Here is a 19,339-nt window from a genome sequence, read left to right on the forward strand (position 1 = left end):
CACCATTGCAATCACTAAGTATAGTATTCATCTTTGAACTATGTATTTAATATGTGCAAGATATTGCGCAGAATGTTTGAAATTTATGAAAATGTCCGGCTGCTGTTTGATTCAAACCTCGGACACCGGTGGGGTTGAATTCAAATTTCGGACACAGAGATTCAAACTTCGGACACCTGATTACACAGTACCGGGAAGAATAATTGAAAACAATTCTCACTGCACAGCTCAGACTGTCTTTTAATCATTTCGTCGCATTGTTTTAATATGTCTCATTAGAATGTAACTATACTAAAACAAGCTAAAACTATTAGTCCTTCCGATCTAGCTTGACGAAACATTTCGATGAAATATTTCAGAAAATTTTCCATACGAATTGAAGCGTCCGAAGTTTGAGTGTGTCCGAAATTTAATTATCCACGGTACATAAATAATGTGGGGGCCATACGTGGAATGAAATAACCTTTGAAAGAAATTAGTGCCCAGTAAACAGGTATCCGCCGGGGGAGGCCAAACGAATCAACGAAAAATATATATTAATTTGATTGAATCGTTTTATTTTATTTTTATTTTTATATTTTAATCCACGAACTTGGCTTTTGAATTCTTGCTTAATATAATATCCTAAACTTATAATAATGGTTGTTTTCGCGGAAAACCATTTCGCAGTCTGTATCATTTGGCGGTAATCTGTTTCGCGGTTTATACAATTTGGCGGTATTCCGTTGTGCGGTAAATATAATTTCACGGTACTCTGTTCCGCGATATTCAAGCTTAGCTTATCTTATTAGCTTTTTTTGTATTAAGAGTTCGCCATTTTTTCTACCAACTCTTAATTTCCTCTTATTTATATTGCCGTTTCTTTCATTGTGTTTCCCTTTCAAGTATTTTTCTCTGTTTTTACGCATTATTTTATGTTATTTCCAAAAGACATATACAGTATTGTCAATATGATAATTAGATGTGTGAACTTTGTCATCCCTGTCCACGGATGATGAGATCGACGGTGGTTCGAAAAAATATTTGGATGCAAAACATATTTGCAAATGCGACTATTGTAAAGAAGGCGAAACAATACACTTTGCCTTATACCGGGCAAATGCGAACATTTAAAGTGGGCAAAACAACAGACTTCACATAATGGGAAGATCCATAAAGTACGTCACGCAAAAATCGGCGATTCTCAACCCCCCTCCTCCTTTCGTTACAGTTTTTGTATCAAAATTTTAAAATTTTTGTAAGAGTCGTCACGCTGCTCGGAACCCCCCCTCCCCCCTAGGAGCGTGACGTACTTTGTGGATGGCCTCTTAAACGAATTCGAGAAGGATCCAGTGGTAGAGTGCGCTGCGAGAATTTGGGAGAAAAGTCGTCAGAAGCGATTATTTACATTCAAAATCAAATTTTCTCCATAAAATTAACTTCACTTTTTGGTATATTGTCACATGTTTTCCACTGGCAATGGCTTCTATCATATGCAAGCACCCACCGGATGGTATCTCATCCCAAAGAGAACAAAATTTTCTTCCAGTTTGCGACTATTTCAGCTTTCATAAGGGCCCATTCACAAGTTACATAACGCTTTAAGGGGTGGGAGGGTGTCTGTCCGAGCGTTACGGCCCATACAAACTTTATAACCCGTCCCATACAAAACACTTTACGATGGGGTGGGAGGGGGTTGAAAATGATCTATTTTAGCGTTATGTAATTTGTGAATAAACCCTAAATGGTTGGATTAACCAGAAAACGCGAAAATCGTACTCCCTCCGTATACTGCCAATGCACTTTTTTGGCCAACGACACTTTTTTCGTGGTTCTTGTGACGACCACCAGATGTCGAAATGTTCGATGAGCTTTACTCAAATTCGCCTATACCGGGCAAATGCGAACATTTAAAGAAGGCAGTACATGATATTTCGCCTAATACCGGCTAACATTTAATGAAGATACATTTTGCCTTATGAATAAATTTTAGTCATTCCATCTCCTGAGTTCTATCAAATAAATAGACAAACATAGAGTTTTATCATATAATATAGTGTATCTTGATGACAGGGACTATGTCCAAGGGCTTGACGATCCCTCCCCAGGCCATCTGCGAGTTGTGGCGCCTGCCTAGGATGTGGTGGGGTTTGGCAGTGGGCCCTGTTAAACCTCTATAAAAAGCTGCATGTATCTGCAAGTAGGCTCCGCCAAAGCGACCGTGTGCCGCTCAAAGCGCACAAGCCCAAGTCCTGGTGTTAGGTGGGACGCTAAACAGCCCTGACACGACGGCCCTCCGACGAGACAGGAGGTTTGCGCAGGCCCAATAAGCCGCCTTTAAAAACAACTATTACGAACGACATAGAAGATAATATGACTCGATACAATCGGCAACGATCTAGGCGACGAATAAAGGATCACGATTGGAAGCTTGGAACATGGAACTGCAAGTCGCTAGGCTTCGCAGGTTGCGATAGGATAATCTACGATGAATTACATCCCCGCAACTTCGATGTCGTAGCGCTGCAGGAAATCTGCTGGACAGGACAGAAAGTGTGGAAAAGCGGGCAACGAGCGGCTACCTTCTACCAAAGCTGTGGCACCACCAACGAGCTGGGAACCGGCTTCATAGTGCTGGGAAAGATGCGCCAACGCGTGATTGGGTGGCAGCCAATCAATGCAAGGATGTGCAAGCTGAGGATAAAAGGCCGTTTCTTCAACTATAGCATCATCAACGTGCACTGCCCACACGAAGGTAGATCCGACGACGAGAAAGAAGCGTTCTATGCGCAGCTGGAGCAGACATACGATGGATGCCCACCGCGGGACGTCAAAATCGTCATCGGTGACATGAACGCTCAGGTAGGAAGGGAGGAAATGTATAGACCGGTCATCGGACCGGATAGTCTGCATACCGTATCGAACGACAACGGCCAACGATGCATAAACTTTGCAGCCTCCCGCGGAATGGTAGTCCGAAGCACTTTCTTCCCCCGTAAGAAATCCACAAGGCCATATGGAAATCACCTAATCAAGTAACGGAAAACCAAATCGACCACGTTCTAATCGACGGTAAATTCTTCTCCGACATCACGAACGTACGCACCTACCGCAGTGCGAATATTGAATCCGACCACTACCTCGTCGCAGTATGTCTGCGCTCAAAACTCTCGACGGTGATCAACACGCGTCGGAGTCGTCCGCCGCGGCTCAACATTGGGCGGCTACAAGACGGTAGACTAGCCCAAGACTACGCGCAGCAGCTGGAAGTGGCACTCCCAACGGAAGAGCAGCTAGGCACAGCATCTCTTGAAGATGGCTGGAGAGATATTCGATCCGCCATTGAAGCACCGCAACCGCTGCACTAGGCACGGTGGCTCCGGATCAGAGAAACGACTGGTATGACGGCGAATGTGAGCAGTTAGTTGAGGAGAAGAATGCAGCATGGGCGAGATTGCTGCAACACCGCACGAGGGCGAACGAGGCACGATACAAACGGGCGCGGAACAGACAAAACTCGATTTTCTGGAGGAAAAAGCGCCAGCAGGAAGATCGAGACCGTGAAGAGACGGAGGAACTGTACCGCGCTAATAACGCACGAAAGTTCTATGAGAAGTCGAACCGTTCACGTAAGGGCCACGTGCCACAGCCCGATATGTGTAAGGACATAAACGGGAACCTTCTTACGAACGAGCGTGAGGTGACCCAAAGGTGGCGGCAGCACTACGAAGAGCACCTGAATGGCGATATGGCAGACAACGGTGGCGGTATGGTAATGAACCTAGGAGCACGCGCGCAGGACATGCGACTTCCGGCTCCGAATCTCCAGGAAATCCAGGAGGAGATCGGCCGGCTGAAAAACAACAAAGCCCCTGGAGTTGACCAACTACCAGGAGAGCTGTTTAAACACGGTGGTGAAGCACTGGCTACAGCGCTGCACTGGGTGATTACCAAGGTTTGGGAGGATGAGGTTCTGCCGCAGGAGTGGATGGAAGGTGTCTACAAAAAGGGCGATAAGCTGGATTGTAGCAACTACCGCGCAATCACATTGCTGAACGCCGCCTATAAGGTACTCTCCCAAATTTTATGCCGTCGACTAACACCAATTGCAAGAGAGTTCGTGGGGCAGTACCAGGCGGGATTTATGGGTGAACGCTCTACCACAGACCAGGTGTTCGCCATACGTCAGGTATTGCAGAAATGCCGCGAATACAACGTGCCCACACATCATCTATTTATCGACTTCAAAGCCGCATATGATACAATCGATCGGGACCAGCTATGGCAGCTAATGCACGAAAACGGATTTCCGGATAAACTGATACGGTTGATCAAGGCGACGATGGATCGGGTGATGTGCGTAGTTCGAGTTTCAGGGTCCCTCGAGTCCCTTCGAAACGCGTAGAGAGTTATGGCAAGGTGATGGTCTTTCGTGTCTGCTATTCAACATCGCTTTGGAGGGAGTAATACGAAGTGCAGGGATTGACACGAGTGGTACGATTTTCACGAAGTCCGTCCAGTTATTTGGTTTCGCCGACGACATTGATATCATGGCACGTAACTTTGAGAGGATGGAGGAAGCCTACATCAGACTGAAAAGCGAAGCTAAACAGATTGGACTAGTCATCAACACGTCGAAGATGAAGTACATGATAGGAAGAGGCTCAAGAGAGGTCAATGTGAGCCACCCACCACGAGTTTCTATCGGTGGTGACGAAATCGAGGTGGTTGAAGAATTCGTGTACTTGGGCTCACTGGTGACCGCTGATAACGATACCAGCAGAGAAATTCGAAGACGCATAGTGGCTGGAAATCGTACGTACTTTGGACTCCGCAAGACGCCCCGATCGAATAGAGTTCGCCGCCGTACCAAACTGACTATCTACAAAAGGCTTATAAGACCGGTAGTTCCAACCAACGCGCACTGGGAGTTTTCGAAAGGAAAGTGTTGCGTACCATCTATGGTGGGTTGCAGATGGCGGACGGTACGTGGAGGAGGCGAATGAACTACGAGTTGCATCAGCTGTTGGGAGAACCATCCATCGTTCACACCGCGAAAATCGGAAGACTGCGGTGGGCCGGGCACGTAGCCAGAATGTCGGACAGTAATCCGGTGAAAATGGTTCTCGACAACGATCCGACGGGAACAAGAAGGCGAGGTGCACAGCGGGCAAGGTGGATCGATCAGGTGGAGGACGACTTGCGGACCCTCCGCAGACTGCGTGGTTGGCGAAGTGCAGCCATGAACCGAGCTGAATGGAGAAGTCTTTTATGTGCAGCACAGGCCACTCCGGCCTTAGTCTGATGATAAATAAAAAAAATCTTGATGACAAAGTTCACACATGTAATTTTCATGTTGACAATAATTTATATGTTTTTTTTTTAAATAGCATGAAATAGTTCGTAAAAAAAAGAAAAATGCATGAAAGGGAAACGCATTTAAAGAAACGGCCATATGAAGAAGAGGAAATGAATCGCCTACTTTGAGCGTGCTTACAGCGGCACACTAGGAGTTAACTTTCTGATATTAGTATGGCGAAAGGCATCTAAGGTTCGATTTCTCAAAATCCAGCTCCTTCATCAAAAAAATATTTGGATGGCGTAGTAGCGGACACCTTCCCACACAACTGGTACCAAATAGTTTTTCGTGAAAAGGTGCTACTTTTGAGAAATCCCGCCTTAGATGCCTTTCGCCATACACGCTAACCTGGAGCTACCCAGAATTATGTCAAAGTGACCCAAAATCAGCAAAACCGTGGTTACTCTAATTTGGGTTAGGGTATCTAAACTCAAATCTGGGTAACAGTACAAGCGAAAAAATCTGGGTATCCGGTACCCAGCTCTTTTCGCTCCAGAATATTGTTATTGTATAAAAATGTTTGAAAAAATACAGTTTCCCCCACCGTATATCATTTGCCGGCTGTGCCGACAATACTCCGCCTTGATAAATTAAACCATTCTTACCTTATTTTTGCTGCATACAACGAAAAATTCCAACATTTTCTCCGGAACGCAACGTCGGCGCCATGTTGCTGTATCCGAAAATGTTTAAGTCCCCATTTACCCAGATTTCGGGTTCGTCTGACTCAGATCCATTTTGTTGACATACTCAGATTATGACAACCGCTAATATCGAAAAAATCCGAGTAGAATCGACCCGGCCACTTGGTTGTTTCAGATTAGCGTGTACAAATTTCTGGCGGTTAACTCATGCTGGCTACTTTGCGCATATACTTTAGAGCTTGGATGTGGCAGCGGCGGGTAGAAAATCAGCCACTGCCAATAATTCATTAAGAGTTGGTAGAAAAAAATGGCGTACACCGCGAAATGTCGGACAACCCATATTTTTATATTGTGAAACATACATAAAAATGATGTCTAATTGTAATTTATAATTCTTAAATATCTAAACGGAAGCGTTTGAAACTTGAAGCTCCACGCCCCCAATATGCGTAAAGTTAGAGGTGCCGGCAGGGCCCAGTACGAGTCTTTACCAACCTTATACACCCAGGTTTTTTTTACACGGTTGGATTTCATTAATTTCTCAGTTAACCTGAACTTTCACAGTTTTTTAAATACCCCCTGAATTTTCTTTGATTTTTTGTGAATTTTTTCGTGGGGTTAACTCATTGCTTCATTGACGCTGAAGGTCTTAAACGACCAAAACCAAACGGTGTAAAAACCTGGGTGTACAGAAATAAGAAAGACTGCGGAAGCTAACGATCATCCACTGTTTAGCGCTTAGGTGTAGTTACAGTTGTCTTAATAATTATTATATTATTCGTAGTAAAAGCATTAGCAGTAGTAGTATTACTAGTAAGTAGTAGCAAAGTGCTAAGTAGTTACACTGCCTCTATTCGCATATTAATATCAGGTTGATTTTCTAGCGTTGAGATTTTCATATTCATTATGCAATAATAATAAACGCAATAATAAACAAAATTTCACAATCTCTTAACTGAAGATAACAGTCTTCATATTTATATCACCATAGAAGGTGATAACGTAGATATACCATAGGTAACCTTTCGTAGATTGGTATTAGATGAACAGAATGGAAGCAGTGAAATAACAGTAGACGCAACATAATTTGCTAATAATATAGAACTGAGCTGAATAACCTAACTACCACCGAAAAGTGAATCCTATAACTGATTCATAACTAATCATTAGTACATTATAGATAATAACAGTTAGTTTGGAGTAGCTTATTATAGTCTTAGACTACCTCAAAAAAGGAATGACAATAAAATAGACTAAATGTACGATCAGTTTCCACTTTTTTCAAGACATAATTTACATTGAGTTTGATAGTCATGAAATCAAAAAATCATGAAAAACCAATAACTTAGGCAAACAAAGTTGATGGAGCCGGACCCAAGTACCATCACTTAAAATATATTAGACTGTCCCATTTTGTACTAGGGTATCTGTTCCTATATCAATAACAATAAGGCAATGCGCATATGAAATGCATTGATTTCTCACCCAATAATCAAGAAACGGGTGAATAATTATGCTCGGCTCATGTAATTTTTAATAGAAAACAATTTGGTAACTTCAAAAATGAAATTTTCATCACATTATAGACGTATTTAGCTAAAAAACATCATTACCGCCATGCACCTATTTCAATAACATTCAAAAATAGTTAATCCTATGCCTGTACCTATATCAATAATACTGTTTCCAACATAAAATACGCACACTATTACATGTATGTATACGTAACGATATGAATGCAGTGATGCGGAATTCTTCAATGTTTTGTATTTGAGTTGAAATATAATTAAAAAAATGCTGTTTTTGTTGCAGTTTTCCATCTTATCAGTTCAATTTTGTGTTTGTCATAATTTATCTTTTCGATATAATTTATTTTACAAACATAAGAGTTGAATTTCACAATGAAAGTTCATTCAAGCATTTTTAAATAAAAATGTTGGTCGGCAACCCTTGCAGATACTGCCAGCCATGTAAACAGTTTGGAATACGGACAAGGATAATTGAGACGTTGTTCGAAAAAAAAATTATAACAAACTATAGGAAATCGCGTTGGTTTTTAAAATATAATTATATTCATAGTGAAAATGTGATGTGCTTTTAGGGCCGATGTCCACGTAGCGGTTTTGAACTTGCGTGCACGCGGCGTCCACGCATTTGCGGCAGGAAGTACCCAACATCACATAGAATCATGCACACGCACTTGCGTTAACGCGGCGTCGACTCGCGTCTCATTTGCGGCGAAAGTTACCGCAAAGTCACCGCTTTTCCCCACAGGAACGCAGCGTGCACGCGAGTAGTTTTTGACATTTCTCTATTCTTTTTCTTTCCAACAAGATTTCTAATGGGAAAATCTGCAGAAAGAATCTGTCAGAGCGAAATCAAAACAAACAAAAATACTTCGCAAATCAGTTCATTTTGGTTTCGCAAATTAGTTTGCAAATAACAAAACGTTTCAAATCTAACTTTTTTAAATAATAGTGCTAGTAATAGTTCGGAGCAGCAAATGTTTCTTTCGCTCCTATGTTAATACCAGCCGTGATCAACACACCTTTGGAAAGAAGTGACAAGCAAACATCCCAGGCTGGCGAATAGTGTTAAAGTCAACCGAAATATGTGTGCGATAGTGACGTTGATTGTACCAACTTTATCAGAATAAATTGATTTCCGAACAGACAGCGATGTGACAGTTTTTGACTGAATGACGGAGCAGACGAAATTCAACCAACAAAGTGTATTCCGCGGAACCCTACACCAAGGCAGGCGATACCAGTTCCATGGGAAGAATAATAAATGTAAGTTCGATACCGAGATTCCTATATGTTAGCTTTTCTATTGCTGATAGATAAACATGTTTTTAGGAATGTTGACGGAAGGATGTCGTCAAACAATGTGGATTGCGATTGCAAAAAGAAACGGGACCACATGATGAGATGGTGGCGAGCCACAGTAAGACTCCGGGATCTGTGCGACTCTTCTAGTGTTGTGGGGCAACGCTATTGCGGTCGGTCCGTGTTACAGTGGAGTGAAAATCGGCTGCAGTATCTGACCAAAATGTTTATTGAATTTTTATTCCAGAACAAAATAATGATTCGTCCCTATCTAGCCGATATATTAAATGATTAAAGAATCGTACCCATAGACAACATATGATGGATTCAAGATAAGAACAATTAAATGTCTGGATCCACAATTATTCAAGATTAATCTAACCCAATGAAGTAATAAATTTAAGTTGGAAATAAAGAATAAAGAACATTATGAAATTATAACAATAATTATTTATTATAATTGTAGAAAATACATTGGGATAAAGCAAAGCAATGCCAAATGTTTGCCTCTCTGTATTGAAAACGTGTTTTCGGATTGTGTGGCATGATTTCAATTTCACAGCTCTGCAATTAATTTCGGAAGTTCGAACTTTTCATCTTAGAAGTAGATAATGGGTGACTTTTGAATCGACAGTGAATTGATTTTTCTACTCTCTACTAGATAGTATCAATGGAACTTTTTATTTTGGGAAAATACTGAGTTACTTGCTCTAGTCTGCCATCATATATGTAGGTAAAAGCTAATGACATGTTTTTAATAGCATTACCCATTGATTCTTGTTCGGGGGCAATGAGCTTCATACAAATCAAAATCAAACTTTTAAATTTGTAATTCTTTACATATTTCACGTTTGATGTCTTTATGTGAATCGATAACTCGATTCATATTGGAACAGAATGGAAAATGACAAACTGACAACAGCTGGCAGGCGGATGACATTTGGCGTGACAGATTGGTTTGACGTTAGAAGTTTTGCGGCAAATTACCGCTTGTCGTGTGCATTCATAGCCTGATTCAACGCCGAGTAACGCTGCGTCAACGCAACTTGAAAAACCGCTACGTGGACATCGGCCCTTATGTGCTGTGAAGTGAATTTTGAAGGGATAGAATTGTTTTAGCCCGAAATTGAGTGGAAAACAACGGCGTGAAAACAGATGAATCTGCTAGTAGCAATCGAGCAGTGCATCAAACCATCAGTTCAAAGGTAGGAAAATGCAAATAAAAGTGCTTTCTAATTTTATCTTTTAATAATTTGATTCTTGTGAATTAAAACATTGCTCAAACAAAATCTTGAATAATATTCCAAACATTCAAGAATGTGTTCCATCCATTATTGTGTACATACGATGTGAGAAATTGTAAATAAATTGATTTTTTATTTGGTTAATCGACGGTTAGGATTAATATACGGGCTGTTATTAATATGGGAACAGATACCCTATAATCCCCCCAACTAAATCGTCTCATCGCTGCTCTCGTCAGCAGTGAGAGAGTGCAAAGGCACTGCAGCCACTGTCCACTGTTGGTGGACTATTCGTAAGAATAGCACAAAGCGAATGTGCACAAATTGTACCTATCAATCAGTTCAAAATAACAAACGCATTCAAACGGACGTACGGTCGATCTCAGTGTCGTTATTCCCTCTATCACACATCACGGTCAAGGGAAATTAATTTATTTAAATTGCTCTCTTCGCGGTGGAAATTTTGGTGGTATTCTGTAACGAGTACATCAGTCGGACCTTAGTGAAAAGGTGGACGAGCTTCTTGGGGCCTACTTTTGAAGAACCAGTGCGTTTTCCTGGACACAAAGGGCTTGTGGCGACCCAAGCCCCTGGTCAGTACTCCCGCGTGTGTTTTATACCGGACTTAGTGCTTTTCGGTGGCTGCTAAGGCAGCGAAGAAAGTCCTTCGAAATCAGGCATAGTTCGCGCTCGAACATTTTTTGGTCCTTCGAGACGGATCGAAGGCCAAACCGCGGTCGGAAAGTGCTATAAAGTGCCGGTGAAAGAACAAAGTGCTGACCAGACGCGGTGGTCAATTGTGTGGCCATTGTACATTGGCATAAAAGCGCCATCGCGCTCGGAGGTTGCTACCAAGGCGGGTACACCTCGATAGTGTGTGGAGAGAAACAAATAAACGATCGCAGTGAAAGTGATATTGCGCGCGCTCGATAGCAACACGTTGTTGGCTAATTGATGAGCCCGTAATCAAAGCGATCGATCAGTGGGCGAAGAAAATTTGTGTGTTTCGTGGAAGAACTTCTCCGCTTGAGAGAGTGTCAAGGCGGACACTACTCTGTTGGGTGCAGGAGAAGACATTTTGTGACCATCTTGGGTTCATCTGCGGTCATCAAGCAGGTGGTTGAACCCCCAATTGCCGTCGTCATCGAAGCCATTTTCGACGCTGGTATATCGTCCTGTTCGATCAAAGCTGTTTGCCGGTGTGTGGTGAAGCTAATATCACTACTAGGTGTACACTTGCGGACAGGGGAATGTTCCAGGTTCTTCGGATCACGTTTAAAATTAAACACAAGATATTTCGCTTGTTTAGCACTGCACTTTATTCCCACGTCTTTACACGGCAATGGTTAGAACACTTCTCCCCCAATTGATGCCTTCTCCAGTATTCGTACCTAAAGCCTTCTCTCCCTCTCTCTTGTTTCAAATATCATCTCGCTTCTACCATTTACTTCCTCTCATAATCAGGGGTGTACCCATGACTTATATAGCAAACTCTACATCCCTTCCCTTTTCCAGAAAAAACATACGTCACCCGTTGAATCCACCCAAATTACACTGTTTATCTGAACCTTTCTGGAAGTTTTTTTGTTCTAGTTGGTCGTTTTGATGCTTCTTCAGGTTCGTCAGTCTCCATATCCTCCAGTACTCGTTTATCATTTTCCTTTAGATCTTTGTTTCCCTCTAGGCTCAAAGGTCTTTGTTGCAATGACTCCGCTGTATCGTTGTTTGTTGAAGGCCACTTCCTTAAATGAGTAACGGATCGACGGTACATTACTCCATCCCCATTGACGACAACGGTGTCGTTTCCGTTTTTCTTCACGACGGTGAATTTCTCTAAACGAAACTTTGGCTCTAGCTTACCGGTTTCATAATTTTTGAGCATCACGAAATCGCCAACGTTGATTTCTGAGGGTTTTGCATGTCTTTTCTCATCCACGTAAATCTTTCCTTGAAGTTTCTTGATTGCATCCTTTTCTCGAACATCTTCATTTCGATTACAATTTGCATCCGTTCTGAAACTTGGTATTAAATCCTTTACCGGTCGCCCAGTCATTAATTCCATAGGAGGTTGGTCCGTAATAGAATGAGGACTAGTGTTGTACATGTAAACGTAATCTTTTATAGCTTTGCGCCAATCGCTATTCGTTGCCTTCGCAATGCGGAGAACCCTGAGAATACCTTGGTTTTGTCTCTCAACTAAACCATTCATCTGTGGCCAGTAGGGAATTGTACGAATCAGTCTAATGTTTTTACTTCGGCAATAATCAGCGAACTGTTGTCCGGCAAATGGTGGTCCATTGTCAGTCCTTATGGTTTCAGGATAAGTTTGCTCGTTAAAAATCGTTTCTAAGGCTTCAATAGTTTTTTCTGCGGCAGTACCTTTCATTTCGACAACTTTAAGGTATCGACTAAAGTAATCAACAACGACCAAAAACGTAGCGCAATCCTTCGCCGAGAAAAAATCAATGGCAATTTCTTGCCATGCTCTATCCGGGATATCTTTTCGCAGCATCGGTTCTGGGGGATGTTGTTTGCTAACAGCTGCACAGCCTGCGCATTCTTGAACCATGTTTCCGACATCGTTATCCATACATGGCCACCAAACACGCTCTCTTAATCGTCTCCGCATCGAAACAACTCCAGGGTGTCCTCTGTGTTCGATCTCCAGTGCCCTACGTCTTAATGTAGCTGGAAGCACGATTCTTTCGCCACGGACCAGAATCTTTTCTCGCACACCTAGCTCTTTGTCAAAAGCTTGGTATCGAACCAGATCTTGAGGCCAGCTTCCGGATTCCAGTGCTTTTATTACTGACTGAAGAATCAAATCGTGTCTTGTCTCAGTCCTAATTTCGTCCAGCGTGATTGCAATTGGTCCATCACCGACTGCCAAAAGAAAATGCTCTGATTCCTCGTCAAAAGCCGCGTCAGATTGATTACATAGCCTTGAAAGAACATCTGAAATGTTTTGGAACCCTGGGATGTGCTTTATAACAAAGTTGTACGGCTGTAGTCGCAATGCCCAGCCTTCCGCTCTTGAACATGCTCTTCTCCCATCACGATACTTCCCACCATAAATGTATTCCAATGTCTTGTGGTCCGTGAAATGGTGAACCGTAGACCGAACAAATACAGATAAAATTTCTCTACCGCCCAAACGACTGCCAAGGGTTCCCTCTGTGTTTGGGGATAAACTCTCTCTGTAGCAGTCAACCCTTTTGAGGCGAACGATATAATTCTTGGGACGTTTAACTTATCTCTTTGAACCAGTACCGATCCAAGTCCAACCGATGAAACGTCGACGTACAGTTCAGTGATGTCTTTCGGGTCATAGAATCCTAGCTTACGCACGTTTGAAGACAGTTCGGTCCGCAAGTCATCAAAAGCGTTTTGCTGGCGTTCACCAAATTCCTGGACGTCACCACGAACAAACTGCCGCAACGGCTCGGATCGTGTAGACAGATTTGGGATGAAATGAGCGACAAAGTTGACAAGACCCAAAAAACTCCTAACCTCTTCTTTCGATTCGGGCTGACGGAAATTTCTGATAGCGATGATTTTTTCTTCTGAAGGACTAATGCCTGTAGAACTTACTTTGAACCCCAAAATATCTAACTGCTGAACACCTATCACACACTTGCTTTGATTCAATCTGGCATTGTTCTGCTTAAGTACTAACAAAACTTCTTGTAGTCTACTGTCATGTTCCTCTTGGTTCTTTCCAGATACAACAATATCATCAATATAAACTATGACACCTTCAATTCCAGACAACATTTCCGTCATAATGCGCTGAAAAATTTCCGGCGCGCAATTAATGCCAAACATTAATCTTTTGAATTGCATCAATCCTCTGCTCGACATGAAAGTGGTAATTCCACGCGACTCCGGATGTAGTTCAACATGATGAAAACCAGACATTATATCCAACCTTGAAAAGACTGTAGATCCTCTGAGTTTGTTTAAAAATGTTTCGATCACCGGCAATGGGTAATGCTCCCGTTGAATTGCCTCGTTCGGATACTTCATGTTTATGCACAGACGTACATCATCATTTCCTTTTGGAACAATCACCATTGGCGAGATCCACTCAGCAGGTCCATCCACTGGCTCGATGATATCGTTTTGAAGCATTTCCAAAATCTTCGCATCGACTTTTTCCTCCATCGGTCCAGGTATTCTGAGATATGCGATCTTCCTAGGGAGGACGTTTTTATCGATCGAGAGTTTCAGAATAATGTTCGGGAACTTTGGAAACGGATCTTTAGTCAGCGCAATATGCTGCACATCAAGGCCCACTTTAAGAACTTTTAATTCCTCAGCTGTCCTCTTACTTAACAAACAGCGACTAGCCCCTTCAATAACGAAGAACTCTGCGTAACACTTCGGTTTCGACAGGTTTACAGATATCCATGCTTCAAATATTACCAAGACGTTGAGAGGCGTATCGCTGGCATAAGCCTTGAACTGCCGATCGCACTGAAATTTTCGCTTGTAAATGCTTGCTTTATTTGTATTGAGCATGCTCCAGACCCAGTAACTGTATTAATAGCAGCTCCGGAATCGATAAGAAATTCCACTGCAAATTCACCAATCTTACAGCTTATTACTCCGCTATCAGATGTCTGTTCAGTTACCTGGTAAACAAATAGCCCAAATAAATAACATATATTTTTATTTATTATTATTATTTTCGTTAATATTGTTGTAACATTTCATCAACATTCGATTAAAACAAAACAGTTCATATTAAACAACTTAGTATGTGAATTTTCAAACGAAGTTCATTAACACACCAAAATAATCATTTTACCTTCGAAATATCCTCGACAACAGGGCGACGGGGAAGTTCCTCTTTCCACTCATTTTCTTGTAGCGAATTTGCTTCTTCGTTTACTCGTTCATTTGGACGCTTCCAAACATAACGTGTTTTCGGCGGTGGCGGGCGTGGTAGGTTGCACATTCTTGCATAGTGGCCAACCTTTGTACATCGGTTGCATCGAGCATTTCTTGCCGAGCATTCTCGCGCTCCATCGTCATGGTTGAACGACCCACAACGATTACATTTTGCAACAAATCGTCGACTTGAGCTGCGCGATGAATCTCTTTCTGGAATACTGCGACGAAACTCGAACTTCGATGGCTGACGAATCATTCCAATACCCTTCGATCCACCGTTCCACTCCGGCTTGATTGCTGCAACAGCGATTCTTGCCTCATCTTCTCTGAACGCTCTGCTTTTCTCCTTTTGCTTCACAAGCACCTCTCGGTTAATCGCGTAGTTGGTTAAGTCGTTCAAGTCCATCACGTTTTCTAACCCTTTGTCCCGGACCTTCTCATCGCGAGCACCCATGGTTATTTGTTGCAAGATTTCTTTCTCTTCTCGATCTTTGAAATCACAACGCGCTGCTTGGACACGAAGTTTCAAAACAAATTGATTGAATGACTCATCAATGGATTGTTTTATCGATCGGAACAACTCAAGTTCAACCTGATCGTTTCGTTTACCAACAAAGAATTTATTTAGACGTTTGATTGCATTGTCGTACTCCGGAATCTCCACCGGATGATACGGAACCTTTACCGGTTCAGGGTAGATTTCACCCGGGACCGCTGCAAGATTATAAAAAATGCGTTGCAAACCTCGACCACCCAGAGTATAAGGAGTAAAACCAATTTCTCATGTTGCGTTTCAACATTTCTTAATTCCATCAAAAGGCCAAAGGCCCTGAACCATTCTTCCCACTCCTTTTGCAAGTTTTGTGCATCGACTGCGTCGTTGAAAGGTTCAAGTGGCCACATCATTTTATCCATTGTGCTCATCTGAAACAATGATCAGATTGGTCCACAATTATTTACTAACATATTCCACATGATAACATTCGATTTTTTTAGATGATTATGATTTTAAACTTTAAATTATCGCCATTTTGTATTTTATTCGTTTCTTTGAACATATCCCATAGCAGCTATCAATTGTGTAGAATTCATCCCTGAAATTACCCTTTCAACAAGAGCCAAATCATCGATTCAATCCATCTTTTTCCCTCAAAGCTCTGCAGTAATCATTATCATTACTGGTCTAGCATTCACACCAATGCGCTTCGAATGGACTCGCATCTTACCTTATGTTTGTTCTACAGCATCTACTGCTGGCCCACATCACGTTTCCATCTTTTTCACCCACTGCAGTAAACATCATTATGACTGGTCTAGCATTCACACTAATGAGCTCTAGATGGACTCGTATCCCACCTCTCTTTTGCTCTACAGCTTTGATCACTGGTCTAGCATCGCGATGTTGCCATTTTTCACACTCTGTTATGCAGTAATCATCATCATGTCTGTTCTAGCATTCACACTGATGCGCTTCATTGGACTCGCATCGTACCTCACTTTTGCTCTACAGCATTTATTGCTGGCCTAGCGTCTCTATCTTTCCACATAGTGCTCTGCAGTTTCACAACGACTGGTCTAGCTTTCACACTCTGACTGATGCGCTTCAAATGGACTCGCATTTCTCACTTTTGTACTACAGCATCTGCCATTGAACCAGTATTATGCCGTTTATATTCCTTTTCTGTAGAATTGAACTTTCACTTAGCAGCACTTTTCACACTCAACCAAGCAACTTCATAACAAAACCAGGAAAATGAATTTCTGATGATTTCGATGCATGTTTTACCAGCAAAACACTATTCATAATTCCATAATTGCCCTTGAATTCCCCTCTAACATTGTTATAGTTTCTAATCCGCCATTTTCTTCCTCATTTCGGCTCTTGTTGAAAGTATAGGATGAAAGATAAAAATCACAAAAAAAGTGACTCACCTTTTTTAGATGCTACCGGCTGCGCCAATTTGTACACTTGCGGACAGGGGAATGTTCCAGGTTCTTCGGATCACGTTTAAAATTAAACACAAGATATTTCGCTTGTTTAGCACTGCACTTTATTCCCACGTCTTTACACGGCAATGGTTAGAACACTTCTCCCCCAATTGATGCCTTCTCCAGTATTCGTACCTAAAGCCTTCTCTCCCTCTCTCTTGTTTCAAATATCATCTCGCTTCTACCATTTACTTCCTCTCATAATCAGGGGTGTACCCATGACTTATATAGCAAACTCTACACTAGGATTGGAGCGACCATCTGCAACAACAACCCGGTGAGTCAGTTCCAGTTATATGCATGTGGCTTGTGGTAGCAATTAAATTGAAAGATAATTCCAACCAAATTGAATTAAACTTCATTTGGTTGATGAAAGTTGGGTGACTTTTTTCGATTTGTCCTTCTGGGAGATTCATAGTGGTCGGAAGATTCCGTTAGGGGACGGACTTCCATGGTTGACTGAAACACCATTCTGATGGGCTGTCGCTGGCACCGCATCCAGTCAACACAATTGTATTCCTAGGATCTGCAACCTTTCTAAGAAAGATGATCCTTTTTTTTCCTTGTTGGGTATTTTAATCACTGCGACCATTTGTTAGATCTATTGTGATAAGGTGATAAAGATGATCCGTTAGAAGCTACGCTTCAGAAGTTCTGGGAAATCGAGGACATCTCTGACGGACCATCACTATCCGTTGAATAAGATCGTTGTGAGAAGCACTACGTAGCTACTACCACCCGTGATCCTTCTGGAAGGTATATCGTCAGTCTTCCTCGAACCGTCAATCCCGATTTTGTCCTAGGAAGCTCAAGGGATATCGCAGATCGCCGTCTTATGAGTGTCGAGCGGCGTCTCGGACGTGATCCTGCCACCAAGGACGCATACTATTGTTTTATGGACGAATACCTCCAGTTAGGGCATATGAAGAAGTTTGTCGATCCGGTAGACGACGATCAACCGCACTGCTACATACCGCACCACGCCGTTTTCAAAGAGTCAAGCACGTCTACAAAGGTTAGGGTCGTTTTCGATGCGTCGTGCAAGACATCCTCCGGATATTCATTAAACGACACACTCTTGGTTGGACCTGTCGTTCAGGAGGATCTGCTCTCCATCGTGCTCTGTTTTCGCTGCGTCGCTATTGTCACCGACGTGGAGAAAATGTATTGGCAGATGCTCCACTCTCCGGAAGACCGCAAATTCCTACGGATTCGCTTCCGGATTAACTCCAATGACCCTATTTCCACTTACGAGCTGCAGACGGTAACTTACGGTACCGCGTCTGCTCCGTACCTTGCAACCAGGACTCTGCAGCAGATTGCACGCGACAATGGGCACCAGTTTCCAGCTGCAGTAGATCCAGTCATTTACGATTTCTACGTTGACGATTTCCTTTCGGGTACTGATGACGTAGAATCTGCAATTGAAGTGAGGCAACAAGTGACGTCGATGCTGAAAACTGCAGGCTTCCCAATCAAGAAATGGGCATCGAATGTTCCGCATGTTCTACATGGTGTTCCATCGGAAGATTTAGCTGTTCAACCGCTGCATGAACTTCAGGACGAGCAGGCCGTTTCGACTCTGGGTCTCATGTGGGCGCCGAGAACCGACGCACTACGGTTCAAAGTCCAGCTACCTCCACCGACCATAGTCCTGACAAAGCGAAAAATGACGTCTTACATCGCGGTCCTACAATTGTGGTGGCCAAACTATTCATGCAGGGTTTATGGGCACTGAAGCAGAATGGAGTGGCCTGTGAGTGGGATACAGCACTCCCAACCAAGCTACAGGAGGAGTGGAAGGCGTTTCATAACACTCTACATTTACTGAGCGAAGTTCGTGTCCCACGATTTGGTTTGCTTCCAAACGCCGTCAATCTCCAACTCCACTTCTTCGCCGAGGCACAATCTGGTTATCACTCGATTAAGATGGGTGCTTGGTGGCCTTGTGTCACTGCTTCTGCCTCATAAGCAGGAGATTAAGGGTTTGATCCCTGGCCCTTTCCAATTTCCTATTAGATAATTTCGTTAATCATATAACTCAATCTCTTTGCAAATCAAATTCTCATTGCTAGCAAGTATGATTCTAAATATAGAATTGTTATAAAAAGCTGCCTGTTACTTAGTAGCAGTAAATAAAATGTAAAAATAGATTGGTATTCATTTGTACCCGCATACGAATGCTATATACGGTCGCTATGCTCGTGCAGGCCTCATACAAGTAAGAATGTGTGAGGTTAATGTGCGGGTAGCGATGGTGTGGTAGACGTGTGCGTGGTATTAGAATCCAATAGCATTCAAATTCTAATTGTAAAAAATGATAGAATTCACTTTAATACTTTCTCATTACTCTAGTACTTCTAATTCTCATTCATATATTCCTATCCCATAGATCGCATC

General features: G+C 42.5%; 2 protein-coding genes and 1 long non-coding RNA gene across 3 annotated transcripts; 2 read left to right on the top strand and 1 right to left on the bottom strand.

Annotated features, from left to right (window-relative positions):
- Positions 1-8,091: 8,091 nt before the first annotated feature.
- Positions 8,092-9,117, top strand: LOC134209348 (uncharacterized). The gene is made up of 3 exons (XR_009978750.1): positions 8,092-8,774; positions 8,841-8,987; positions 9,058-9,117. It is a non-coding gene; the product is annotated as an uncharacterized LOC134209348 (long non-coding RNA).
- Positions 9,118-11,103: 1,986 nt separating this feature from the next.
- On the bottom strand, positions 11,104-15,404 carry LOC134206848 (uncharacterized protein K02A2.6-like). The gene is made up of 4 exons (XM_062682580.1): positions 14,865-15,404; positions 13,057-14,530; positions 11,700-13,009; positions 11,104-11,316 (listed from the first exon to the last, which is right to left on the bottom strand). The coding sequence occupies exons 1-4, from the start codon at positions 15,402-15,404 to the stop codon at positions 11,104-11,106; spliced, it is 3,537 nt and encodes a 1,178-aa protein (XP_062538564.1).
- On the top strand, positions 11,254-19,251 carry LOC134209354 (uncharacterized). The gene is made up of 2 exons (XM_062685342.1): positions 11,254-11,282; positions 17,186-19,251. Exon 2 carries the CDS (start codon positions 17,775-17,777, stop codon positions 18,675-18,677), a length of 903 nt encoding a protein of 300 aa, XP_062541326.1. The 5' UTR covers positions 11,254-11,282; positions 17,186-17,774; the 3' UTR covers positions 18,678-19,251.
- Positions 19,252-19,339: the final 88 nt, after the last annotated feature.

Source organism: Armigeres subalbatus, chromosome 1 (genome assembly GCF_024139115.2).
Source record: "Armigeres subalbatus isolate Guangzhou_Male chromosome 1, GZ_Asu_2, whole genome shotgun sequence".
Lineage (NCBI taxonomy): Eukaryota > Metazoa > Arthropoda > Insecta > Diptera > Culicidae > Armigeres > Armigeres subalbatus.

Excerpts from the sequence above, each read along its gene's own strand:
- LOC134206848 (XM_062682580.1), bottom strand. The coding sequence starts at position 15,404 with ATGGGTGCTCGCGATGAGAAGGTCCGGGACAAAGGGTTAGAAAACGTG. Across the intron at positions 14,531-14,864 it reads TTGTCGAGGATATTTCGAAG|TGCGATCGGCAGTTCAAGGC; the intron begins GTAAAATGATTA and ends CGAAAATTTCAG. Across the intron at positions 11,317-11,699 it reads TAAAGGAAAATGATAAACGA|AACCTGGAACATTCCCCTGT; the intron begins GTACTGGAGGAT and ends CGTGATCCGAAG.
- LOC134209354 (XM_062685342.1), top strand. The coding sequence starts at position 17,775 with ATGAGTGTCGAGCGGCGTCTCGGACGTGATCCTGCCACCAAGGACGCA.